The 27,970-nt window shown below is 42.7% G+C and overlaps 1 protein-coding gene across 1 annotated transcript in view; it reads right to left on the bottom strand.

Annotated features, from left to right (window-relative positions):
- RB1 (RB transcriptional corepressor 1) overlaps window positions 1-27,970 on the bottom strand; it is a 1,127,793-nt gene that overhangs the window by 612,032 nt on the left and 487,791 nt on the right. Inside the window, exon 16 of the mRNA XM_053708021.1 lies at window positions 21,995-22,111. Within this exon, the coding sequence (XP_053563996.1) occupies window positions 21,995-22,111 (117 nt within the window). The remainder of the gene's footprint in view (window positions 1-21,994; window positions 22,112-27,970) is intronic.

Genomic DNA, 27,970 nt, shown 5'->3' with positions numbered 1-27,970 from the left:
GTTTTATCACCAAACATATGTAAAAAACGATTAAACATGCCAGCAAACGTTTTAAAAACAGAATTTATGCTTACCTGATAAATTTCTTTCTCCTACGGTGTGTCCGGTCCACGGCTTCATCCTTACTTGTGGGAATATTCTCTTCTCTAACAGGAAATGGCAAAGAGAGCACAGCAAAAGCTGCCCATATAGCCCCCCCTCTGGATCCGCCCCCCCAGTCATTCGACCGACGGTTAGGAGAAAAAGGAGAAACCATAGGGTGCCGTGGTGACTGTAGTGTATAGAAAGAAAAAATTTGAAACCTGACTAAAAAGCCAGGGTGGGCCGTGGACCGGACACACCGTAGGAGAAAGAAATTTATCAGGTAAGCATAAATTGTTTTCTCCTACATTGGTGTGTCCGGTCCACGGCTTCATCCTTACTTGTGGGAACCAATACCAAAGCTTTAAGACACGGATGAAGGGAGGGAACAAGTCAGGTTACCTAAACGGAAGGCACCACGGCTTGCAAAACCTTTCTCCCAAAAATAGCCTCCGAAGAAGCATAAGTATCAAATTTGTAAAATATGGCAAAAGTGTGCAGAGAAGACCAAGTCGCTACCTTACATATCTGATCAACAGAAGCCTCGTTCTTGAAGGCCCATGTGGAAGCCACAGCTCTAGTAGAATGAGCTACAATTCGTTCAGGAGGCTGCCTTCCGGCAGTCTCATAAGCCAATCAGATGATGCTTTTCAGCCAAAAAGAAAGAGAGGTAGCAGTAGCTTTCTGTCCTCTCCTCTTACCAGAATAAACGACAAACAAAGATGAAGTCTGTCTGAAATCCTTTGTTGCATCTAAATAGAATTTAAAAGCACGGACCACATATAAATTGTGTAACAAACGTTCCTTCTTCGAAACTGGATTCGGACACAGAGAAGGAACAACTATTTCCTGGTTAATATTCCTGTTGGAAACCACTTTTGGAAGAAAACCAGGTTTGGTACGCAAAACAACCTTATCTGCATGGAATACCAGATAGGGTGGATCACACTGCAAAGCAGACAATTAAGAAACTCTTCTAGCAGAAGAAATAGCAACCAAAAACAGAACTTTCCAAGATAGTAACTTAATATCTATGGAATGTAAAGGTTCAAACGGAACCCCTTGAAGAACTGAAAGAACTAAATTTAGACTCCATGGAGGAGTCATGGGTCTGTAAACAGGCTTGATTCTGACTAAGGCCTGTACAAAAGCTTGTACATCTGGCACTGCTGCCAGGAGTTTGTGTAACAAAACAGACAAAGCAGATATCTGTCCTTTTAGAGAACTCGCTGACAACCCTTTATCCAAACCCTCTTGGAGAAAGGAAAGAACCTTAGGAATTTTAATTTTACTCCAAGAGAATCCCTTGGATTCACACCAACAGATATATTTTTTCCATATTTTATGGTAAATTTTCCTAGTCACAGGTTTTCTGGCTTGGACCAGAGTATCTATAACTGAATCTGAAAACCCACGCTTAGATAAAATCAAGCGTTCAATTTCCAAGCAGTCAGCTGCAGAGAGACTAGATTTGGATGTTCGAATGGACCTTGTACTAGAAGATCCTGTCTCAAAAGGTAGCTTTCATTGTGGAGCCGATGACATTCACCAGGTCTGCATACCAAGTCCTGCGTGGCCACGCAGGAGCTATCAGAATCACCGAGGCCTTCTCCTGTTTGATCCTGGCTACGAGCCTGGGAAGGAGAGGAAACGGTAGAAACACATAAGCTAGGTTGAACGACCAAGGCGCCACTAATGCATCCACTAGTGTCGCCTTGGGATCCCTGGATCTGGACCCGTAGCGAGGAACCTTGAAGTTCTGACGAGACGCCATCAGATCCATGTCTGGAATGCCCCATAATTGAGTTAACTGGGCAAAGACCTCCGGGTGGAGTTCCCACTCCCCCGGATGGAAAGTCTGACGACTCAAATAATCCGCCTCCCAGTTGTCTACTCCTGGGATGTGAATTGCAGATAGATGGCAGGAGTGATCCTCCGCCCATTTGATGATCTTGGATACCTCTCTCATCGCCAAGGAACTCTTTGTTCCTCCCTGATGATTGATGTAAGCTACAGTCGTCATGTTGTCCTACTGAAATCTTATGAATCCGGCCTTCGCTAGTTGAGGCCAAGCCCGGAGCGCATTGAATATCACTCTCAGTTCCAAGATGTTTATCGGGAGAAGAGACTCTTCCCGAGACCATAGACCCTGAGCTTTCAGGGAGTCCCAGACCGCGCCCCAGCCTAATAGACTGGCGTCGGTCGTGACAATGACCCAGTCTGGTCTGCGGAGACTCATTCCCTGAGACAGGTGATCCTGAGTCAACCACCAACGGAGTGAGTCTCTGGTTAACTGGTCTACTTGAATCTGGGGAGACAAGTCTGCATAATCCCCATTCCACTGTCTGAGCATGCACAGTTGCAATGGTCTTAGATGAATTCGAGCAAAAGGAACCACGTCCATTGCTGCAAGCATTAGACCTATTACTTCCATGCACTGAGCTATGGAAGGCTGAGGAATAGATTGAAGAACTTGACAAGTCTTTAGAAGCTTTAATTTTCTGACCTCTGTCAGAAAAATCTTCATTTCTACAGAATCTATTATTGTTCCCAGAAAAGGAACTCTTGTAGACGGGGACAGGGAACTCTTTTTCCACGTTCACCTTCCACCCGTGAGACCTGAGAAAAGCTAATACAATGTCTGTATGAGCCCTTGATCTGGAAAGTGACGACGCTTGGATTAGGATGTCGTCTAGGTAAGGTGCTACTGCAATGCCCCTCGGTCTTAGAACCGCTAGAAGGGACCCTAGCACCTTTGTGAAAATTCTGGGAGCAGTGGCTAAACCGAACGGAAGAGCCACGAACTGGTAATGTTTGTCCAGAAAGGCGAACCTTAGGAACTGATGATGATCTTTGTGGATAGGAATATGTAGGTACGCATCCTTTAAATCCATGGTAGTCATGTATTGACCCTCCTGGATTGTTGGTAAAATCGTTCGAATGGTTTCCATTTTGAAAGATGGAACTCTGAGGAATTTGTTTAGAATTTTTAAATCCAGAATGGGTCTGAAAGTTTTTTGGGAACTACAAAAAGGTTTGAGTAAAACCCTGGACCTTGTTCCACTGTTGGAACTGGGTGTATCACTCCCATCTTTAATAGATCTCCTACGCAATGTAGGAATGCCTGTCTCTTTATCTGGTCTGAAGATAAGCGAGACATGTGGAACCTTCCCCTTGGAGGATGTTCCTTGAATTCTAGAAGATAACCCTGAGAGACTATTTCTAGTGCCCAGGGATCCTGAACATCTCTTGCCCAAGCCTGAGCAAAGAGAGAAAGTCTGCCCCCTACTAGATCCGGTCTCGGATCGGGGGCTACCCCTTCATGCTGTCTTGGTAGCAGCAGCAGGCTTCTTCGCCTGTTTACCCTTGTTCCAGCCTTGCATTGGTTTCCATGCTGGCTTTGCCTGGGAAGTGTTACCCTCTTGTCTAAAGGCTGCAGAGTTAGGAGACGGTCCGTTCCTGAAGTTGCGAAAGGAACGAAAATTAGATTTGTTCTTAGCCTTGAAAGGCCTATCCTGTGGGAGGGCATGGCCCTTTCCCCCAGTGATATCTGAAAAAATCTCCTTCAATTCTGGCCCAAAAAGGGTCTTACCTTTGAAAGGAATATTAAGCAATTTTGTCTTGGAAGACACATCCGCCGACCAAGACTTTAGCCAGAGCGCTCTGCGCGCCACAATTGCAAAAACCTGAATTTTTCGCCGCTAACTTCGCCAATTGCAAAGCGGCATCTAAAATAAAGGAATTGGCTAACTTTAGTGCGTGAATTCTGTCCATGACTTCCTCATATGGAGTCTCCTTATTAAGCGAATTTTCTAGTTCTTCGAACCAAAAAGAAGCCGCCGTTGTGACAGGAATAATGCACGAAATTGGTTGGAGGAGGAAAACTTGCTGAACAAATATCTTTTTAAGCAAATCCTCCAATTTTTTATCCATAGGATCTTTGAAAGCACAACTGTCCTCAATGGGAATAGTCGTGCGTTTGGCCAACGTAGAAACTGCCCCCTCAACCTTAGGAACTGTTTGCCATGTGTCCCTCCTGGGGTCGACAATGGGGAACATTTTCTTAAATATAGGAGGTGGGACAAAAGGTATACCTGGTTTCTCCCACTCCTTAGTCACTATGTCCGTCACACTTTTGGGTATCGGAAAGGCATCAGTGTGCACAGGGACCTCTAGGAATTTGTCCATTTTGCACAATTTTTCTGGAATGACCAAAGAGTCACAATCGTCCAGAGTAGTTAGCACCTCCTTAAGCAGGACGCGGAGATGTTCTAACTTAAATTTAAACGTCACAATATCAGGTTCTGCCTGTTGAGAAACTTTTCCTGAATCAGAAATTTCTCCCTCCGACAGACCCTCCCTCACTGCCAATTCTGACTGGTGTGAGGGTATAACAGATAAATTATCGTCAGCGCACCCTTGCTCATCCTCTGTATTTAAAACTGAGCAATCACGCTTTCTTTGAAATGCTGGCATTTTGGATAAAATATTAGCTATAGAATAATCCATTACTGCCGTTAATTGTTGCATAGTAACAAGCATTGGCGCGCTAGATGTACTAGGTGTCGCCTGCGCTGGCATAACTGGTGTTGACACAGAAGGAGAGGATGATGAACTATCCCCACTACCTTCATTTGAGGAATCATCTTGGGCAACCTTATTAAATGTGACAGTACTGTCCTTACTTTGTTTGGACGCCATGGCACAATTTTCACATAAGTTTAAAGGGGGCACCACCTTGGCCTCCATACATACAGAACATGTTCTATCTGAAGGTACAGACATGTTAGACAGGCTTATACAGGCTATTAATGCAATAAAACCGTTTTTAAACCAAACCGTTACTGTCTCTTTAAATGTTAAACAGAGCACACTTTATTTCTGAATGTGTGAAAAACTATGAAGGAAATATCCGATCCTTACCAAATTTGCACCCTAGTGTCTTAATGATTTGAAAGTATTGCACACCAAATTTCGATTAAACCCACTACAGTCCAGCCACAGCCTTTGCTGCAGCTTTACCTTTCCTTGGGGGTTATTCGCCACAGAAATAAGCCTTCCAGAATCGTTTTTTTATGGCCACAGGACCCTCTCACATGAAGCTGCATGCACTGCTTCCAGAAGTAACTGCGCAATTAAGGCGCGAAAATGAGGCCTCCTCCCTCTGCATACCAGAGTGAAAGGCCCTTCCTGACTAGAATAGATGTCTAAACGACTGCCAGGCGAATAAAAAACGTTCCCAAAGTGTTTTCAAGTTCCAAAACACTCCAAAAGTCAAATAAATATTGTATAAATCAATCGATTTAGCCCACAAAAGTGTCAACCAGTATAAAGCCCATTAATAAGCCTGCATTCTGTTATGAGTCTAAGAAAAACAAAATTTATGCTTACCTGATAAATTCCTTTCTCCTGTAGTGTGGTCAGTCCACGGGTCATCATTACTTCTGGGATATTAACTCCTCCCCAACAGGAAGTGCAAGAGGATTCACCCAGCAGAGCTGCTACATAGCTCCTCCCCTCTACGTCACCTCCAGTCATTCGACCAAGGACCAACGAGAAAGGAGAAGCCAAAGGGTGTAGTGGTGACTGGAGTATAATTCAAAAAAATTTTACCTGCCATAAAAAACAGGGCGGGCCGTGGACTGACCACACTACAGGAGAAAGGAATTTATCAGGTAAGCATAAATTTTGTTTTCTCCTGTTAAGTGTGGTCAGTCCACGGGTCATCATTACTTCTGGGATACCAATACCAAAGCTAAAGTACACGGATGACGGGAGGGACAGGCAGGCTCTTTATACGGAAGGAACCACTGCCTGAAGAACCTTTCTCCCAAAAACAGCCTCCGAAGAAGCAAAAGTGTCAAATTTGGAAAATTTGGAAAAAGTATGAAGAGAAGACCAAGTTGCAGCCTTGCAAATCTGTTCAACAGAAGCCTCATTCTTAAAGGCCCAAGTGGAAGCCACAGCTCTAGTAGAATGTGCTGTAATTCTTTCAGGAGGCTGCTGTCCAGCAGTCTCATAGGCTAACCGTATTATGCTACGAAGCCAAAAAGAGCGAGAGGTAGCCGAAGCTTTTTGACCTCTCCTCTGACCAGAATAAACGACAAACAGGGAAGACGTTTGTCGAAAATCCTTAGTTGCCTGTAGATAAAATTTCAGGGCACGGACTACATCTAGATTGTGTAGCAGACGTTCCTTCTTCGAAGAAGGATTAGGACACAAAGATGGAACCACAATCTCTTGATTGATATTCCTGTTAGTGACCACCTTAGGTAGGAACCCAGGTTTAGTACGCAGAACTACCTTGCCTGAATGAAAAATCAGATAAGGAGAATTACAATGTAAGGCAGATAACTCAGAGACTCTTCGAGCCGAGGAAATCGCCATTAAAAACAGAACTTTCCAAGATAACAGCTTGATATCAATGGAATGGAGGGGTTCAAACGGAACACCCTGTAAAACATTAAGAACTAAGTTCAAACTCCATGGTGGAGCAACAGTTTTAAACACAGGCTTGATCCTAGCTAAAGCCTGACAAAAAGCTTGAACGTCCGGAACTTCTGACAGACGTTTGTGTAAAAGAATGGACAGAGCTGAAATCTGTCCCTTTAAGGAACTAGCGGATAAACCCTTTTCTAAACCTTCTTGTAGAAAAGACAATATCCTCGGAATCCTAACCTTACTCCATGAGTAACTCTTGGATTCGCACCAATATAAGTATTTGCGCCATATCTTATGGTAAATCTTTCTGGTAACAGGCTTCCTAGCCTGTATTAAGGTATCAATAACTGACTCAGTAAAACCACGTTTTGATAAAATCAAGCGTTCAATTTCCAAGCAGTCAGCTTCAGAGAAATTAGATTTTGATGTTTGAAGGGACCCTGGATCAGAAGGTCCTGTTTCAGAGGTAGAGACCAAGGTGGACAGGATGACATGTCCACTAGATCTGCACACCAAGTCCTGCGTGGCCATGCAGGCGCTATTAGAATCACTGATGCTCTCTCCTGTTTGATTCTGGCAATCAATCGAGGAAGCATCGGGAAGGGTGGAAACACATAAACCATCCCGAAGGTCCAAGGTGCTGTCAAAGCATCTATCAGAACCGCTCCCGGATCCCTGGATCTGGACCCGTAACGAGGAAGCTTGGCGTTCTGTCGAGACGCCATGAGATCTATCTCTCGTTTGCCCCAACGTCGAAGTATTTGGGCAAAGACCTCCGGATGAAGTTCCCACTCCCCCGGATGAAAAGTCTGATGACTTAAGAAATCCGCCTCCCAGTTCTCCACTCCCGGGATGTGGATTGCTGACAGGTGGCAAGAGTGAGACTCTGCCCAGCGAATTATCTTTGATACTTCCATCATTGCTAGGGAGCTTCTTGTCCCTCCCTGATGGTTGATGTAAGCTTCAGTCGTGATGTTGTCCGACTGAAACCTGATGAACCCCCGAGTTGTTAACTGGGGCCAAGCCAGAAGGGCATTGAGAACTGCTCTCAATTCCAGAATGTTTATTGGTAGGAGACTCTCCTCCTGATTCCATTGTCCCTGAGCCTTCAGAGAATTCCAGACAGCGCCCCAACCTAGTAGGCTGGCGTCTGTTGTTACAATTGTCCAGTCCGGCCTGCTGAATGGCATCCCCCTGGACAGATGTGGCCGAGAAAGCCACCATAGAAGAGAATTTCTGGTCTCTTGATCCAGATTCAGAGTAGGGGACAAGTCTGAGTAATCCCCATTCCACTGACTTAGCATGCACAATTGCAGCGGTCTGAGATGTAGGCGTGCAAAGGGTACTATGTCCATTGCCGCTACCATTAAGCCGATCACCTCCATGCATTGAGCTACTGACGGGTGTTGAATGGAATGAAGGACACGGCATGCATTTTGAAGCTTTGTTAACCTGTCTTCTGTCAGGTAAATCTTCATTTCTACAGAATCTATAAGAGTCCCCAAGAAGGGAACTCTTGTGAGTGGAAAGAGAGAACTCTTCTTTTCGTTCACCTTCCATCCATGCGACCTTAGAAATGCCAGTACTAACTTTGTATGAGACTTGGCAGTTTGAAAGCTTGAAGCTTGTATCAGAATGTCGTCTAGGTACGGGGCTACCGAAATTCCTTGCGGTCTTAGTACCGCCAGAAGAGCACCCAGAACCTTTGTGAAGATTCTTGGAGCCGTAGCCAATCCGAATGGAAGAGCTACAAACTGGTAATGCCTGTCTAGAAAGGCAAACCTTAGATACCGGTAATGATCTTTGTGAATCGGTATGTGAAGGTAAGCATCCTTTAAATCCACTGTGGTCATGTACTGACCCTTTTGGATCATGGGTAAAATTGTCCGAATAGTTTCCATTTTGAACGATGGAACTCTTAGGAATTTGTTTAGGATCTTTAAATCCAAGATTGGCCTGAAAGTTCCCTCTTTTTTGGGAACCACAAACAGATTTGAGTAAAACCCTTGACCTTGTTCCGACCGCGGAACCGGATGGATCACTCCCATTAATAAAAGATCTTGTACGCAGCGTAGAAACGCCTCTTTCTTTATTTGGTTTGTTGACAACCTTGACAGATGAAATCTCCCTCTTGGGGGAGAGGATTTGAAGTCCAGAAGGTATCCCTGAGATATGATCTCTAACGCCCAGGGATCCTGGACATCTCTTGCCCAAGCCTGGGCGAAGAGAGAAAGTCTGCCCCCCACTAGATCCGTTCCCGGATCGGGGGCCCTCAATTCATGCTGTCTTAGGGGCAGCAGCAGGTTTCCTGGCCTGCTTGCCCTTGTTCCAGGACTGGTTAGGTCTCCAGCCTTGTCTGTAGCGAGCAACAGCTCCTTCCTGTTTTGGTGCAGAGGAAGTTGATGCTGCTCCTGCTTTGAAATTACGAAAGGAACGAAAATTAGACTGTCTAGCCTTAGGTTTGGCTCTGTCTTGAGGCAGGGCATGGCCTTTACCTCCTGTAATGTCAGCGATAATTTCTTTCAACCCGGGCCCGAATAAGGTCTGCCCTTTGAAAGGTATATTAAGCAATTTAGATTTAGAAGTAACGTCAGCTGACCAGGATTTTAGCCACAGTGCTCTGCACGCCTGAATGGCGAATCCAGAATTCTTAGCCGTAAGTTTAGTTAAATGTACTACGGCATCCGAAATAAATGAGTTAGCTAACTTAAGGGCTTTAAGCTTGTGTGTAATCTCATCTAATGGAGCTGATTCAAGTGTCTCTTCCAGAGACTCAAACCAAAATGCTGCTGCAGCCGTGACAGGCGCAATGCATGCAAGAGGTTGCAATATAAAACCTTGTTGAACAAACATTTTCTTAAGGTAACCCTCTAACTTTTTATCCATTGGATCTGAAAAGGCACAGCTATCCTCCACCGGGATAGTGGTACGCTTAGCTAAAGTAGAAACTGCTCCCTCCACCTTAGGGACCGTTTGCCATAAGTTCCGTGTGGTGGCGTCTATTGGAAACATCTTTCTAAATATCGGAGGGGGTGAGAACGGCACACCGGGTCTATCCCACTCCTTAGTAACAATTTCAGTAAGTCTCTTAGGTATAGGAAAAACGTCAGTACTCGACGGTACCGCAAAATATTTATCCAACCTACACATTTTCTCTGGTATTGCAACTGTGTTACAATCATTCAGAGCCGCTAACACCTCCCCTAGTAATACACGGAGGTTTTCCAGTTTAAATTTAAAATTTGAAATGTCTGAATCCAGTTTGTTTGGATCAGAACCGTCACCCGCAGAATGAAGCTCTCCGTCCTCATGTTCTGCAAATTGTGACGCAGTGTCTGACATGGCCCTAATATTATCAGCGCACTCTGTTCTCACCCCAGAGTGATCACGCTTACCTCTTAGTTCTGGTAATTTAGCCAAAACTTCAGTCATAACAGTAGCCATATCCTGTAATGTGATTTGTAATGGCCGCCCAGATGTACTCGGCGCTACAATATCACGCACCTCCCGAGCGGGAGATGCAGGTACTGACACGTGAGGCGAGTTAGTCGGCATAACTCTCCCCTCGTTGTTTGGTGAAATATGTTCAATTTGTACAGATTGACTTTTATTTAAAGTAGCATCAATGCAGTTAGTACATAAATTTCTATTGGGCTCCACTTTGGCTTTAGCACATATAGCACAGATATCTTCCTCTGAATCAGACATGTTTAACACACTAGCAAATAAACTAGCAACTTGGAAATACTTTTCAAGTAATTTACTATAATATGAAAACGTACTGTGCCTATAAGAAGCACAGAAAAAGTTATGACAGTTGAAAATTAATAAACTGAAAAGTTATAGCATCAAATCTTTGTAAAAACACAATTTTAGCAAAGGATTGCTCCCATTAGCAAAGGATAACTAACCCTGATAGCAGAAAAAAAAAAATACAGAAATAAACGTTTTTTATCACAGTCAACTACAATCTCACAGCTCTGCTGTGAGTGATTACCTCCCTCAAAACAAGTTTTGAAGACCCCTGAGTTCTGTAGAGATGAACCGGATCATGCAGGGAAGACAAACTTCTGACTGAATTTTTTGATGTGTAGCAAAAGCGCCAAAAAAGGCCCCTCCCCCTCACACACAACAGTGAGAGAGATCAGTAAACTGTCATAAATTAAATAAAACGACTGCCAAGTGGAAAAAATTAGTGCCCAAAACATTTTTTCACCCAGTACCTCAGAAAATTAAACGATTTTACATGCCAGCAAAAAACGTTTAACATTAAATAAATTAAGTGTTATTAAAAAGCCTGTTGCTAGTCCCTGCAAATTAGGCTAAAGTCTTATGCATACAGTATAATTCCAGTGAAGTGCCATTCCCCAGAATACTGAAGTGTAAAATATACATACATGACAGCCTGATACCTGTTGCTGCTACTGCATTTAAGGCTGAGTTTACATTATATCGGTATGGCAGAATTTTCTCATCAATTCCATTGTCAGAAAATAATAAGCTGCTACATACCTCTTTGCAGATTAATCTGCCCGCTGTCCCCTGATCTGAAGTTTACCTCTCCTCAGATGGCCGAGAAACAGCAATATGATCTTAACTACGCCGGCTAAAATCATAGAAAAAACTCAGGTAGATTCTTCTTCAAATTCTACCAGAGAAGGAATAACACACTCCGGTGCTATTATAAAATAACAAACTTTTGATTGAAGGTATGAAACTAAGTATAATCACCACAGTCCTCTCACACATCCTATCTATTCGTTGGGTGCAAGAGAATGACTGGAGGTGACGTAGAGGGGAGGAGCTATGTAGCAGCTCTGCTGGGTGAATCCTCTTGCACTTCCTGTTGGGGAGGAGTTAATATCCCAAAAGTAATGATGACCCGTGGACTGACCACACTAACAGGAGAAAATGGCTTACCGATCCCAAAAAGGGAAAATGACAGTCTTCTAGCATTACTATGTCTTGTTAGAAAAACGACTAGTCATACCTTGAGCAGAAAAGTCTGCAAACTGTTCCCCCCAACTGAAGTTCTCTGGTTTCAACAGTCCTGCGTGGGAACAGTAATGGATTTTAGTTACTGCTGCTAAAATCATACTCCTCTTTAAACAGAACTCTTCATCACTTTCTGTTGTAGAGTAAATAGTACAAACCGGCACTATTTTAAAATAAACTCTTGATAGAAGAATAAAAAAACTACAACTAACACCACATACTCTTTACCATCCCCGTGGAGATGCTACTTGTTCAGAGCGGCAAAGAGAATGACTGGGGGGCGGAGCCAGAGGGGGGGCTATATGGGCAGCTTTTGCTGTGCTCTCTTTGCCATTTCCTGTTAGGGAAGAGAATATTCCTACAAGTAAGTATGAAGCCGTGGACCGGACACACCAATGTAGGAGAAATATACTTTTATAAGAGTATGCATCTCTATTAATAAGCCTGATACCAGTCGCTATCACTGCATTTAAAGCTTTACTTACATTACTTCGGTATCAGCAGCATTTTCTAGCAAATTCCATCCCTAGAAAAATATTTTAACTGCACATACCTTATTACAGGAAAACCTGCAAGCTATTCCCCCTCTGAAGTTACCTCACTCCTCAGAATATGTGAGAACAGCAAAGGATCTTAGTTACTTCTGCTAAGATCATAGAAAACGCAGGCAGATTCTTCTTCTAAATACTGCCTGAGATAAACAGTACACTCCGGTACCATTTAAAAATAAACTTTTGATTGAAGAAATAAACGAAGTATAAAACACCACAGTCCTCTTAAGACCTCCATCTTAGTTGAGAGTTGCAAGAGAATGACTGGATATGGCAGTGAGGGGAGGAGCTATATAGCAGCTCTGCTGTGGGTGATCCTCTTGCAACTTCCTGTTGGGAAGGAGAATATCCCACAAGTAATGGATGATCCGTGGACTGGATACACTTAACAAGAGAAATATATATATATATATATATATATATATATTTATATATATATATATATATATATATATATATATATATATATATATATATATATATATATACATACACACACACACATATACATACACACCGAGTGTCATTGGCACACCCATGTGTTCAGTTAGAAACTAGTAGTGGGTTCCTTCAACAAATGATACAAAGAGAACAAAGGAAATTAGATAATCATACTAAACTGGAAAGTAGTTTAAAATTGTATGTTCTACCTAAATTGAGAAAGAAAGAAAAACAGAATTTATGTTTACCTGATAAATTACTTTCTCCAACGGTGTGTCCGGTCCACGGCGTCATCCTTACTTGTGGGATATTCTCTTCCCCAACAGGAAATGGCAAAGAGCCCAGCAAAGCTGGTCACATGATCCCTCCTAGGCTCCGCCTTCCCCAGTCATTCGACCGACGTAAAGGAGGAATATTTGCATAGGAGAAATCATATGATACCGTGGTGACTGTAGTTAAAGAAAATAAATTATCAGACCTGATTAAAAAAACCAGGGCGGGCCGTGGACCGGACACACCCGTGGAGAAAGTAAATTATCAGGTAAACATAAATTCTGTTTTCTCCAACATAGGTGTGTCCGGTCCACGGCGTCATCCTTACTTGTGGGAACCAATACCAAAGCTTTAGGACACGGATGAAGGGAGGGAGCAAATCAGGTCACCTAGATGGAAGGCACCACGGCTTGCAAAACCTTTCTCCCAAAAATAGCCTCAGAAGAAGCAAAAGTATCAAATTTGTAAAATTTAGTAAAAGTGTGCAGTGAAGACCAAGTCGCTGCCTTACATATCTGATCAACAGAAGCCTCGTTCTTGAAGGCCCATGTGGAAGCCACGGCCCTAGTGGAATGAGCTGTGATTCTTTCAGGAGGCTGCCGTCCGGCAGTCTCGTAAGCCAATCTGATGATGCTTTTAAGCCAAAAAGAGAGAGAGGTAGAAGTTGCTTTTTGACCTCTCCTTTTACCAGAATAAACAACAAACAAGGAAGATGTTTGTCTAAAATCCTTTGTAGCATCTAAATAGAATTTTAGAGCACGAACTACATCCAAATTGTGCAACAAACGTTCCTTCTTTGAAACTGGATTCGGACACAAAGAAGGCACGACTATCTCCTGGTTAATGTTTTTGTTAGAAACAACTTTCGGAAGAAAACCAGGTTTAGTACGCAAAACCACCTTATCTGCATGGAACACCAGATAAGGAGGAGAACACTGCAGAGCAGATAACTCTGAAACTCTTCTACCAGAAGAAATTGCAACCAAAAACAAAACTTTCCAAGATAAAAACTTAATATCAACGGAATGTAAGGGTTCAAACGGAACCCCCTGAAGAACTGAAAGAACTAAATTGAGACTCCAAGGAGGAGTCAAAGGTTTGTAAACAGGCTTAATTCTAACCAGAGCCTGAACAAAAGCTTGAACATCTGGCACAGCCGCCAGCTTTTTGTGAAGTAAAACAGATAAAGCAGAAATCTGTCCCTTCAAAGAACTTGCAGATAATCCTTTCTCCAAACCCTCTTGTAGAAAGGATAGAATCTTAGGAATTTTTATCTTGTTCCATGGGAATCCTTTAGATTCACACCAACAGATATATTTTTTCCATATTTTATGTTAAATTTTTCTAGTTACAGGCTTTCTGGCCTGAACAAGAGTATCAATGACAGAATCTGAGAACCCTCGCTTTGATAAAATCAAGCGTTCAATCTCCAAGCAGTCAGTTGGAGTGAGACCAGATTCGGATGTTCGAACGGACCTTGAACAAGAAGGTCCCGTCTCAAAGGTAGCTTCCATGGTGGAGCCGATGACATATTCACCAGGTCTGCATACCAAGTCCTGCGTGGCCACGCAGGAGCTATCAAGATCACCGATGCCCTCTCCTGATAGATCCTGGCTACCAGCCTGGGGATGAGAGGAAACGGTGGGAATACATACGCTAGTTTGAAGGTCCAAGGTGCTACTAGTGCATCTACTAGAGTCGCCTTGGGATCCCTGGATCTGGACCCGTAGCAAGGAACCTTGAAGTTCTGACGAGAGGCCATCAGATCCATGTCTGGACTGCCCCACAACTGAGTAATTTGGGCAAAGATTTCCGGATGGAGTTCCCACTCCCCCGGATGAAATGACTGACGACTCAGAAAATCCGCTTCCCAATTTTCCACTCCTGGAATGTGGATTGCAGACAAGTGGCAGGAGTGAGACTCCGCCCAATGAATGATTTTGGTCACTTCTTCCATCGCCAGGGAACTCCTTGTTCCCCCCTGATGGTTGATGTACGCAACAGTCGTCATGTTGTCCGATTGAAACCGTATGAATTTGGCCTTTGCTAGCTGAGGCCAAGCCTTGAGAGCATTGAATATCGCTCTTAGTTCCAGAATATTTATCGGGAGAAGAGATTCTTCCCGAGACCAAAGACCCTGAGCTTTCAGGAGTCCCCAGACCGCGCCCCAGCCCACCAGACTGGCGTCGGTCGTGACAATGACCCACTCTGGTCTGCGGAAGCTCATCCCCTGTGACAGGTTGTCCAGGGACAGCCACCAACGGAGTGAATCTCTGGTCCTCTGATCTACTTGTATCGTCGGAGACAAGTCTGTATAATCCCCATTGCACTGACTGAGCATGCACAGTTGTAATGGTCTCAGATGAATTTGCGCAAAAGGAACTATGTCCATTGCCGCGACCATCAAACCTATTACTTCCATGCACTGCGCTATGGAAGGAAGAGGAACAGAATGAAGTACTTGACAAGAGTTTAGAAGTTTTGATTTTCTGGCCTCTGTCAGAAAAATCCTCATTTCTAAGGAGTCTATTATTGTTCCCAAGAAGGGAACTCTTGTTGACGGAGATAGAGAACTTTTTTCTACGTTCACTTTCCACCCGTGAGATCTGAGAAAGGCCAGGACGATGTCCGTGTGAGCCTTTGCTTGTGGAAGGGACGACGCTTGAATCAGAATGTCGTCCAAGTAAGGTACTACTGCAATGCCCCTTGGTCTTAGCACCGCTAGAAGGGACCCCAGTATCTTTGTGAAAATTCTTGGAGCAGTGGCTAATCCGAACGGAAGTGCCACAAACTGGTAATGCTTGTCCAGGAAGGCGAACCTTAGGAACCGATGATGTTCCTTGTGGATAGGAATATGTAGATACGCATCCTTTAAATCCACCGTGGTCATGAATTGACCTTCCTGGATGGAAGGAAGAATTGTTCGAATGGTTTCCATTTTGAACGATGGAACCTTGAGAAACTTGTTTAGGATCTTGAGATCTAAGATTGGTCTGAATGTTCCCTCTTTTTTGGGAACTACGAACAGATTGGAGTAGAACCCCATCCCTTGTTCTCCTAATGGAACAGGATGAATCACTCCCATTTTTAACAGGTCTTCTACACAATGTAAGAATGCCTGTTTTTTTATGTGGTCTGAAGACAATTGAGACCTGTGGAACCTCCCCCTTGGGGGAAGCCCCTTGAATTCCAGAAGATAACCTTGGGAGACTATTTCCAGCGCCCAAGGATCCAGAACATCTCTTGCCCAAGCCTGAGCGAAGAGAGAGAGTCTGCCCCCCACCAGATCCGGTCCCGGATCGGGGGCCAACATCTCATGCTGTCTTGGTAGCAGTGGCAGGTTTCTTGGCCTGCTTACCTTTGTTCCAGCCTTGCATTGGCCTCCAGGCTGGCTTGGCTTGAGAAGTATTACCCTCTTGCTTAGAGGATGTAGCACTTGGGGCTGGTCCGTTTCTGCGAAAGGGACGAAAATTTGGTTTATTTTTAGCCTTGAAAGACCTATCCTGAGGAAGGGCGTGGCCCTTACCCCCAGTGATATCAGAAATAATCTCTTTCAAGTCAGGGCCAAACAGCGTTTTCCCCTTGAAAGGAATGTTAAGCAATTTATTCTTGGAAGACGCATCCGCTGACCAAGATTTTAGCCAAAGCGCTCTGCGCGCCACAATAGCAAACCCAGAATTTTTCGCAGCTAATCTAGCCAATTGCAAAGTGGCGTCTAAGGTGAAAGAGTTAGCCAATTTGAGAGCATGGATTCTGTCCAAAATCTCCTCATAAGAAGAATCTTTATTGAGCGCCTTTTCTAGTTCATCGAACCAGAAACACGCTGCTGTAGTGACAGGAACAATGCATGAAATTGGTTGTAGAAGGTAACCTTGCTGAACAAACATCTTTTTAAGCAAACCCTCTAATTTTTTATCCATAGGATCTTTGAAAGCACAACTATCTTCTATGGGTATAGTGGTGCGTTTGTTTAGAGTAGAAACCGCCCCCTCGACCTTGGGGACTGTCTGCCATAAGTCCTTTCTGGGGTCGACCATAGGAAACAATTTCTTGAATATAGGGGGAGGGACGAAAGGTATGCCGGGCCTTTCCCATTCTTTGTTTACAATATCCGCCACCCGCTTGGGTATAGGAAAAGCTTCGGGGGGCCCCGGGACCTCTAGGAACTTGTCCATCTTACATAATTTCTCTGGAATGACCAAATTCTCACAATCATCCAGAGTAGATAACACCTCCTTAAGCAGAGCGCGGAGATGTTCCAATTTAAATTTGAATGTAATCACATCAGGTTCAGCTTGTTGAGAAATTTTCCCTGAATCTGAAATTTCTCCCTCAGACAAAACCTCCCTGGCCCCCTCAGACTGGTGTAGGGGCACTTCAGAACCAATATCATCAGCGTCCTCATGCTCTTCCGTATTTTCTAAAACAGAGCAGTCGCGCTTTCGCTGATAAGTGGGCATTTTGGCTAAAATGTTTTTGATAGAATTATCCATTACAGCCGTTAATTGTTGCATAGTAAGGAGTATTGGCGCACTAGATGTACTAGGGGCCTCCTGTGTGGGCAAGACTGGCGTAGACGAAGGAGGGGATGATGCAGTACCATGCTTACTCCCCTCACTTGAGGAATCATCTTGGGCATCATTTTCTCTAAATTTTGTGTCACATAAATCACATCTATTTAAATGAGAAGGAACCTTGGCTTCCCCACATACAGAACACAGTCTATCTGGTAGTTCAGACATGTTAAACAGGCATAAACTTGATAACAAAGTACAAAAAACGTTTTAAAATAAAACCGTTACTGTCACTTTAAATTTTAAACTGAACACACTTTATTACTGCAAATGTGAAAAAGTATGAAGGAATTGTTCAAAATTCACCAAAATTTCACCACAGTGTCTTAAAGCCTTAAAAGTATTGCACACCAAATTTGAAAGCTTTAACTCTTAAAATAACGGAACCGGAGCCGTTTTTATATTTAACCCCTATACAGTCCCTGGTATCTGCTTTGCTGAGACCCAACCAAGCCCAAAGGGGAATACGACACCAAATGACGCCTTCAGAAAGCCTTTTCTATGTATCAGAGCTCCTCACACATGCATCTGCATGTCATGCTTCCCAAAAACAAGTGCGCAATAGAGGCGCGAAAATGAGGCTCTGCCTATGATTAGGGAAAGCCCCTAGAGAATAAGGTGTCAAATACAGTGCCTGCCGGTTATTTTACATAATTCCCAAGAATAAAATAATTCCTCAAAGCTATGAAGTATTAAAAATGCTTATATATCAATCGTTTTAGCCCAGAAAATGTCTACCAGTCTTAAAAGCCCTTGTGAAGCCCTTTATTCTTATGTAATAAAAATGGCTTACCGGATCCCATGGGGAAAATGACAGCTTCCAGCATTACATCGTCTTGTTAGAAATGTGTCATACCTCAAGCAGCAAAAGTCTGCTCACTGTTTCCCCCAACTGAAGTTAATTCCTCTCAACAGTCCTGTGTGGAAACAGCCATCGATTTTAGTAACGGTTGCTAAAATCATTTTCCTCTTACAAAGAGAAATCTTCATCACTTTTCTGTTTCAGAGTAAATAGTACATACCAGCACTATTTTAAAATAACAAACTCTTGATTGAAGAATAAAAACTACAGTTAAACACCAAAAAACTCTAAGCCATCTCCGTGGAGATGTTGCCTGTACAACGGCAAAGAGAATGACTGGGGAAGGCGGAGCCTAGGAGGGATCATGTGACCAGCTTTGCTGGGCTCTTTGCCATTTCCTGTTGGGGAAGAGAATATCCCACAAGTAAGGATGACGCCGTGGACCGGACACACCTATGTTGGAGAAATTGGGTTTCATGTCCCTTTCAGCACTGGTCCTGAAAAGATAATTATAATGTATTAAACAGACACTAAAGTCAAAATCAAAACACTTGTGATTCAGATAGAGCATCCAATTTTAAACAACAATTTTATGGATAAATAATTAGAGGGTTTACTTAAGAAAATTTTTGTTCAACAAGGTTTTCTTCTCCAACCTATTGCGTGCATTGTTCCTGTAACTACTGCAGCTGCATTCTGGTTCAAGGCGCTGGAAGATGCGCTCCAGAAAGCACAACTGTCTTCAATTGGTATGGTTGTGCGTTTAGCAAGTGAAGAAATAGCCCCCTCCACCTTAGGGACCGTCTGCCACGAGTCCCGCATGGGGTCAGATATGGGGAACATTTTCTTAAAAACAGGAGGAGGAACGAAGGGAATACCTGGTCTATCCCACTCCCTAGTAACGAAATCCGCAATCCTCTTAGGGATCGGGAACACATCAGTGTAAACAGGAACTTCCAGGTACTTGTCCATTTTACACAATTTCTCTGGAACCACCATAGGGTCGCAGTCATCCAGAGTAACCAATACCTCCCTGAGCAAACAGCGGAGGTGTTCTAGTTTCAATTTAAAAGCCAATATATCTGAATCTGTCTGAGGAGAAACCTTTCCTGAATCGGAAATTTCTCCCTCAGACAGCACATCCCTCACCCCAACTTCAGAGCGTTGTGAGGGTATATCGGATACGGCTACTAAAGCGTCAGAATGCTCATTATCTGTTCTTAAAACAGAGCTATCACGCTTTGCAGGTAACACGGGCAGTTTAGATAAGAACTCTGAGAGGGTATTACTCATAACTGCCGCCAAGTATTGCAAGGTAAAAGAGTTAGACGCACTAGAGGTGCTAGGCGTCGTTTGAGCGGGCGTAACTGGTTGTGACACTTGGGGAGAGGTTGACGGGCTAACCTCATTACCTTCTGTCTGAGAATCATCTTGGGCCACATTTTTAAGTGTAACAATATGTTCTTTAAAGTGTATAAACATATCAGTACAAGTAGGACACATTCTGAGAGGGGTTTCCACCATGGCTTCTAAACACATTGAACAAGGATTTTCCTTGGTGTCAGACATGTTAAACAGACTAGTAGTAAAACAAGCAGGCTTGGAAATCACTTTAATCAAGTAAAAACACACTTTGAAAAAAATGTTACTGTGCCTTTAAGAGATAAAAAAGGCACACAATTTTGCATAACAGTGAAAAAATGCAGCAAACTGTTCGAAATTTTAACAGTATGTACCTAAAGCATTAGTAAGATTGCACCACTAGCAATAAGAACGATTAACCCCTTAATGCGCAAACCGGATCGACAGTAAGCCAAAAAAATGGTTAAAAAACGTTCAGCACCATGCCACAGCTCTGCTGTGGCCCTACCTGCCCTTAGGAACCAGATTTGTGGGGGAAAAGCTTCTTATAGGCCCTCAAACTGCAGCAGGACCCTCCATGTGAAACAGCCTGAACTTCTAGTCAAATATAACTGCGCATCTGAGGGTGAAATTAGGCCCCTCCCACCTCACTACAGTGCTTGTGAGGCCTAAAGAAACACTCCAAAGTGTTTTAATATTAGCCATGTGGGTAACAACCCCTGAAAGAAACCCAAAGGAACCTTCAAAGTGTCTCAAAAAAACGATATTTTCAATAAAAACCGTTTGCCTTGAAAGTAGTGTCAACCAGCATAAACTAGCCCTGTTATGTAAGCTTGAAATTCCATACGTAGTCTCTGAATACAGCTTACCCTTCCCTCATGGGGATATTATCAGTCTTCTCTAGCATTATCACAGTCTTGTCTAGAAAAAAAAAAGACTGAACATACCTTATTGCAGCCTAACCTGCAAACCGTCCCCCCCCCAACTGAAGATTTCTTGCACTCCTCAGTCCTTTGTGGGAACAGCAGTGGATTTTAGTTACAACATGCTAAATAATCTTCCTCCCTGCAGAAATCTTCGTCTCCTTTCTGCTAGAGAGTAAATAGTACACACCGGTACCATTTAAAATAACAAAATCTTGCTTGTAGAAAATAAAAACTACAATTTTTTTTACCACATTCACTTTACCCTTCCGATTGCTTAGAGCCCGCAAAGAGAATGACTGGGGGGTGGAGCTGGAGGGGGAGCTATATGGACAGCTCTGCTGTGTGCTCTCTTTGCCACTTCCTGTTGGGAAGGAGAATATCCCACAAGTAAAGGATGAATCCGTGGACTCGATACATCTTACAAGAGAAATACATATATACATTTTGTGATTGGCTGATGGCTGTCACAAGATGAAGTGGGAAGGAAAATAAGACTAAGTGAAATTTGTCAGAAAAAAAATCTACTATTCAAGGAAAATGTAAACTAAGTGCTTTTGCATCATCTATTTATAAAGCATTTTTTATTATGCTATTCTACAATGTTTAGTGGCACTTTAAGTGTTTATCTCCACTTTATAAGTCGTTTAAAAAAATATATTTATATAGCCACATTAAAATGCTTATATTTGTATGACATTCACATGTTGAGTCACAATATGTAGGTAATGAAAAGCAGCTTACTAATTTTGAGCTATTGTACAAATATTGCTGATTTATGTGTCCTCACATAACGTTCACTCTCATTACTAATGCAAACTATTATTTTACTTGTAATAAGCAGCAACCCTAAAAATCTACCTTAAGAGGTGGGAAGGCTGAGGAAATATAGGGGGGCAGGGTTTGTAACTAAATCCTAGTGCAAGGGAAAAAGTCAATCACACTGTGAAACTACATTTTTCTTCTGTGGGATAACCTAGAAATTCCAAACAGAAAACTCTGCCAAAAAGCCATTTATTTAAACTTGCAGAACTCAGGTTGCTGAGAACGTAAGAGTATAGTGTGCTTTTAAGCAGAAGCTTTCTGCAGTAGTTATTAGACTATAATTTCCATTAAAGGGATATGAAACCCCAAATTTTTCTTTCATGATTTAGAAAAGAGCATGAAATTTTAAACGTTCTAGTTTACTTCTATTGTCAATTTTTCTTCTTTCTCTTGGTATCTTTTGTTGAAAAGCAGGGACATATGCTTAGGCGCCAGCCCTTTTCTGGAGCACTATATGGAAGCAGTTTTGCAAGAATACAAGATGGTAGCACTATTTCCTGCCACGTAGTGCTCTAGATGCCTACCTAGGTATCTCTTAAACACAAAATATCATAAGAACAAAGCAAATTTGATAACAGAAGTAATATGATTTTTTTTTATATATGGTATGCTCTGGTTGAATCACAAAACAAAATGTTTGGGTTTCATATCCCTTTAAAATTTTTTACCAGAAAGGATATTTAAATATTAAGTAGAGTGTAACAGAAACAAATTAGTAGTAAGTACCTGAAATCCAATTTCTGCACATGCTTGACCAACAGCATTGGCAAACTGTTCTTTAAAAACAAGTCCCAGATGTTGAACCCGTTCTGTTATTTTGATCTGTGGATTTACTGTGCAGTTCTGTAGGGAAATTCAAGTTTATTTATTTTAATGTAATAATTATTTTAGGCATATTAATAGCAACAATAGAATGAAAATATAAATCTTTAAATATTACTAAGTCACAATACAAACTTATATAAATAGTAGTGGGTATTTATACACACACAACAATAATTTAAAAAAGAAAACAAATCAAGATTACCGACAATCAGGATTACAGATGACTTCTCTTATCTTAGAAATTACTCTGGAAAGAAGTTTGTTGCTCAAATAAGATTAGATCTATATCAAGGAGACTCCAAAGAGCTACAATCTGGTTGAACACATCCTGGTAAAGTGACCAGACCCCTGGCTGTAGAAATTGACGACTGAGAAAGTCTAAATCCCAGTTGTTCACTCCTGGAACTTTCATGAAAGGACCGAGTAATACAGAGAGAACTAGATTCAAATTCCAAGGTGGAGAAATAGGTTTACAACCGACCTAATTCTAACGCCTGGACGAAAGTCTGAAGCTCAGGACAGAGTACAAGACACTTTCTGCATGGCCAGTAGACTGCGGTTACTCCCCTTGATAATTTATGTAGACCACTGGCGTGATAGATATACTGGAAACAGATAAACTTTTCCTCCTAGAATATGGGCAAAGGATGAAGAGCCTGAAGAATCACTCACCATTTTCGGAATGTTGATTGTTAACCTTTCCTCTAGAGGCGACCAATCTCCTTGTGCTCTTCAAGAAATCTCAACAGCCCCCCAGCCTGAGAGACTACCGTCTGTTGGCACAATAGACCAAGACTGACAAAGGAAGGGTGAAAAAAACTGTGTCCAAAAAACAACTGTCTGACTGAGAAATACAAAGCAATCTGATTCAAATGTAGATAATTCTTTGACCACTGTGGTAGCCTAGACAATTAAAAGGGTCTCAAGTGAAGGAGGGCAAAAGGAACTGCGCCTGAAGCAGCTACTATAAAACCCACTGCCTACATGCAATGAGTTACCGATAGCAACACGAGCTCTGAATCTTTATTTTGCGAAGTTCTGTCAGGAACTATATGCATAAGGATTGAGTCTATTATTCCCATAAATGCTACCCTTATAGCAGGATATAATGAGTTTCAGGTACATTAATTCTTCAACCATGGTCTTTATGGAAGACAGAAGCTTGTGAGCATGAGCAATAGCTAGTGACAGGGAATAGGCTTGCACTAGTATGATGCCCAGATATGGTGCAACTCAAATGCCCTGAATTATGACCACCACCAAAATTTTACACAACACAGAGTGACAAACTGGTAGAGTTTTGCAGATATGCAAATCTCAGGAAATGAAGTGATCCCTGTGTATAGGGATGTGCAGATATGCATCCTTGAGGTCTATAGTAGCCATAATCTGACTCTATTGGATTAAGGATAAAATTGTGCGGAATGTTCCCATAATGCAAATGGGAACCATTACAAACATGTTTAGGGGCTGTTAAATCTAGGACAGGACTTCAATTCCATTTAGACAATAAAGTGATTGGGGTAAAACCCTTGACCCCGAGGCGAAACTGGTACTGGGATTAATTATTCCTATGCCCTCCACATCCAATATAAATGCTGCCGCCTTTGAATGATTTTTGGTAAGATGAGATAGGAACCCTGGTCAAAAACATAATTTATGCTTAACAGATAAATTCCTTTCCTTCCGGATAGGGAGAGTCCATGGCTTCATTCCTTACTGTTTGGAAATACAACACCTGGCCACCCGGAGGAGGCAGAGACACCCCAGCCAAAGGCTTAAATATCCCTCCCACTTCCTCATTACCCCATTCATTCTGCAGAGGGAACAAAGAAAAGTAGGAGAAACATTAGGGTATAAATGGTGCCAGAAGAATAAAGTAAATAATAGGGGACCGCCCATAGACAAGAAAAAATGGGCGGTGGCCATGGACTCTCCCTATCTAAAATAGGGAGAGTTCACGGCTTCATTCCTTACTGTTGGGAAAACTATACCCAAGCTCCAGAGTACACTGAATGAATAAAAGGAGGGAACAAAAAGAAAGAGGCAGACCCTATTCTGATGGCACCACAGCCTGCAAAACTTTTCGCCAGAAAGTTGCTTCAGCCGAAACAAAAATATCAAACTTGCAAAATTTTGAAAAAAAATGTAAGGAGGACCAGGTAGTCGCCTTACAAATATGATCCATAGAGGCTTCGTTCTTAAAGACACAAGAGGAAGCCACTGCTCTAGTGGAATGAGCCGTTATCCTCTCAGGAGTATGATGTCCCGCTGTCTCGCAAGCTAAGCAGATGACACTCCTTAACCAAAAAGAAAGGGAAGTCGAAGTAGCCTTCTGCCCCTACCGCTTCACCGAATTGACAACAAGCAAAGTGGAAGATTGTCTAAACTCCTCAGTAGCCTGAAGATAGAACTTCAAGGTGCGAACCATATACATACATATTGTGAAGAAAGCGTTCCTTCGATGAAAAACGATTAGGACACAAGGAAGGAACCACAATCTCCTGATTGATGTTGCGATCTGACACAACCATGAAAAAACTTCAATTATGCTTACCTGATAATTTTCTTTACTTCTGACGGGGAGAGTCCACAGCTGCATTCATTACTTTTTGGAATTCAGAACCTGGCCACCAGGAGGAGGCAAAGACACCCCAGCCAAAGGCTTAAACACCTCCCCCAGTTCCCTCATCCCCCAGTCATTCTGCCAAGGGAACAAGGAACAGTAGAAGACATATCAAGGTGAAAAGGGTGCCAGAAGAATAAATAAGAAATAAACAGCCGTCCCATAGAAAAACGTTGGCGGGGAGCTGTGAACTCTCCCTGTCAGAAGAAAAGAAAATTATCAGGTAAGCATAATTTAAGGTTTTCTTCTTAAACTGGGAGAGTTCACAGCTGCATTCATTACTTTTGGGAAAACAATACTAAAGCTATAGAGGACACTGAATGCAATGCAAAAAAAAAAAAAGGGGGGCGGGTAGACGAGGCAGCCCATTCGGAGGGCAACCACAGCCTGAAATTACACACCTGACAAAAAACAAACTGCTTCACCAGAAACCGAAGGATAAAACCTGAAAGGACCAGGTAACTGCCCATCAGTTAAAACCAGCAAGGCCCAAGTTAGAGACCGCTCAGAATCAGTAGATTCCACAGAGCACAAAGCCTCCGAGGATACCAGTCCCGCAGGCTCCAAGCCCACACTTGAACGTACCCCCGACTCGAGGGAAGGGGATCTCCACCTACCACCTGAAGGGAAGAGGAAGAAGAACTCAACAGAGATCTAAAGACAAGCTAAGGTAAAAGGGACCCTAGCCGAAACTCCAAGCGCAAAATAAGGTTGGTACAGCACAAAAAACGCAGAGAGAACGAACTCCCAACGACTGAACAAAGAGAAGGGAGGAAAACCCATATCTGAACAGAATACCAAGGGACCATGTAACATCCCAACCCTGGAGACCTAGAGAGACAAGGTAGACCCCATCCCTCACACAGCGTGCAATCCGCATTATGAAAGAGCGATCGAGGGCTCAGAAAAGGGATCAGAAGATCTAAGTAAGACACACGGTCAAGGCTCAACCTAGCAGACAGGCCTCTGACCCCCTCTCCGCGGCAACTGACTCAGCACCAAGATGACTGGTAATGTCCAAAAGCAGGGAAATAAATAAATCCCGGGCCACTCAGATCCTCAAGAAGACAAAAGGAGTGGAACTAAATTGAATGGTACCAATGGCTAGAGCAAACGCCACCATTTGCTAACAAGACTGGCATGCTAACCAACTAAGCTATGACCGAAAATAGGATGAGCTTGGGTTCCAGGACCCAGACAGAGATCCTCACCCTACAAGAAGGGACACTCCCAGGCAAGAGAGAGACTACACTGAAACAACAGTGACGGCATAATACCAGAATCCAACCCTTTATGACATCCTGCACGCAAGGCAGGGGGGACCACACTGAACAGAGGAAGACCTCTGGGGGTCCTAAATGGATACTGTGGTATGCCCCAATCTCCCTAAGGAGAGTAGAAAGTCAAATATAACCGCGCACAGGCATGGAGCGTGCGGCAGCAGACAGATGGCAAAGGCAATACCGATTGTAGAGGAACCATCTGGCTGCAACACCCGGCCCAGTAGAAAAACAAACAGCCATCGAGGACACGTTCAAGGTGCAAATAGCTGCAACAGATTGTGACTGCAATCTCCCGTGCTAGGCAGCTAAACTACCCATCAGGCTATTTCCAAGTCTCCGATAAAAGAAAAACAAAACCCCCTGAAAGGAAAACTAGAAGTCTCCGAACTGGAAGAACTGAACCGTCCAAGACCCATCTTCGGTCAGATATCTAAAACAAGAACATGTTCGGAAAACTAGACATCCAGAAACCGGAGCCAGCCACAAGGTAGTAACCCCTGAGGAACCATTGGGATACCTCATATGGAGAACCTGTATCCAAGGAGATGCAACCACAGCCACATCCAAAGGTCCTTGGACACTGGAAGTTCGCAAAGCATCCCAGAGACAGAGAGCATATCTCCTAAAGGCTCGAGGGAAAACACCCCAAAGTCCAAATACAAAGGTGTAGACAAGAAATAGAGCTCAAAACTAGATAATCCAGTTTGAAAATAGTAAATAGTCTCCAAACAATCCTTCAGGATCAACCTTCCGGAAACCCCCACAGCTCAATGAATTAACTATGGAAGAGCCTCACTATTCCTGGAGAGTGACAGATAGAACCAAGATATCTTAAGCAAAGGCAGCTCCAGGAAAAAATGGAGACAAACACATTCTTCAGAGCCCCAAAAACATTGGAGCAGGCAAGAAAAAGGAAGAAAAAAAACAATTTATGTAAGAACTTACCTGATAAATTATTTTTTTTCATATTGGCAAGAGTCTATGAGCTAGTGACATATGGGATATATAATCCTACCAGGAAGGGCAAAGTTTCCCAAACCTCAAAATGTCTATAAAGACACCCCTAACTACACCCACAATTAAGTTTAATGAATAGCCAAGAAGTGGGCTGATAAAGGAGTAAAAAGCATCAACAAAGGAATTTGGAAATAATTGTGCTTTATACAAAAAAATCATAACCACCATAAAAAAGGGTATGGGCCTCATGGACTCTTGCCAATATGAAAGAAATGAATTTATCAGGTAAGTTCTTACATAAATTATGTTTTCTTTCATGTAATTGGCAAGAGTCCATGAGCTAGTGACGTATGGGATAGCAATACCCAAGATGTGGAACTCCACGCAAGCGTCACTAGAGAAAGAGGGATAAAAATAAAAACAGCCATTTTCCGCTGAAAAAATTAATCCACAACTCAAAATCTAAGTTAATTCTCATAAATGTGAGGGAAAAAAAATTTAAATTAAAAGAAAAAAAATTAAACTGAAACTTTTCTACCAAAAACTGCTTCCGAAGAAGCATATACATCAAAATGGTAGAATTTAGTAAATGCATGCAAAGAAGACCAAGTAGCAGCTTTACAAATCTAATCAACTGAAGCTTCATTCTTAAAAGCCCAGGAAGTGGAAACTGATCTAGTAGAAAGAGCTGTAATTCTCTGAGGCGAGGCTTGACCCATCTCCAAATAGGCTTGATGAATCAAAAGTTTTAACCACGAGGCCAAGGAAACTGCAGAAGCCTTCTGACCTTTCCTGGAACCAGAAAAGATAACAAATAGACTAAAAGTCTTCCTGAAATCTTTAGTAGCTTCAACATAATATTTCAGAGCTCTCACCACATCCAAAGAATATAAAGATCTCTCCAAAGCATTCTTAGGATTAGGACACAAGGAAGGAACAACAAATTTCTCTAATGTTGTTAGAATTTAGATGAAGTCCGCAAAACTGCCTTATCCTGATGAAAAATCAGAA

The sequence above is a fragment of the Bombina bombina genome, chromosome 3 (genome assembly GCF_027579735.1).
Source record: "Bombina bombina isolate aBomBom1 chromosome 3, aBomBom1.pri, whole genome shotgun sequence".
NCBI classification, from domain to species: Eukaryota; Metazoa; Chordata; class Amphibia; order Anura; family Bombinatoridae; genus Bombina; species Bombina bombina.
Note: the sequence above shows the minus strand (reverse complement) of the source record. Positions and strands in the feature narration are given on the sequence as shown.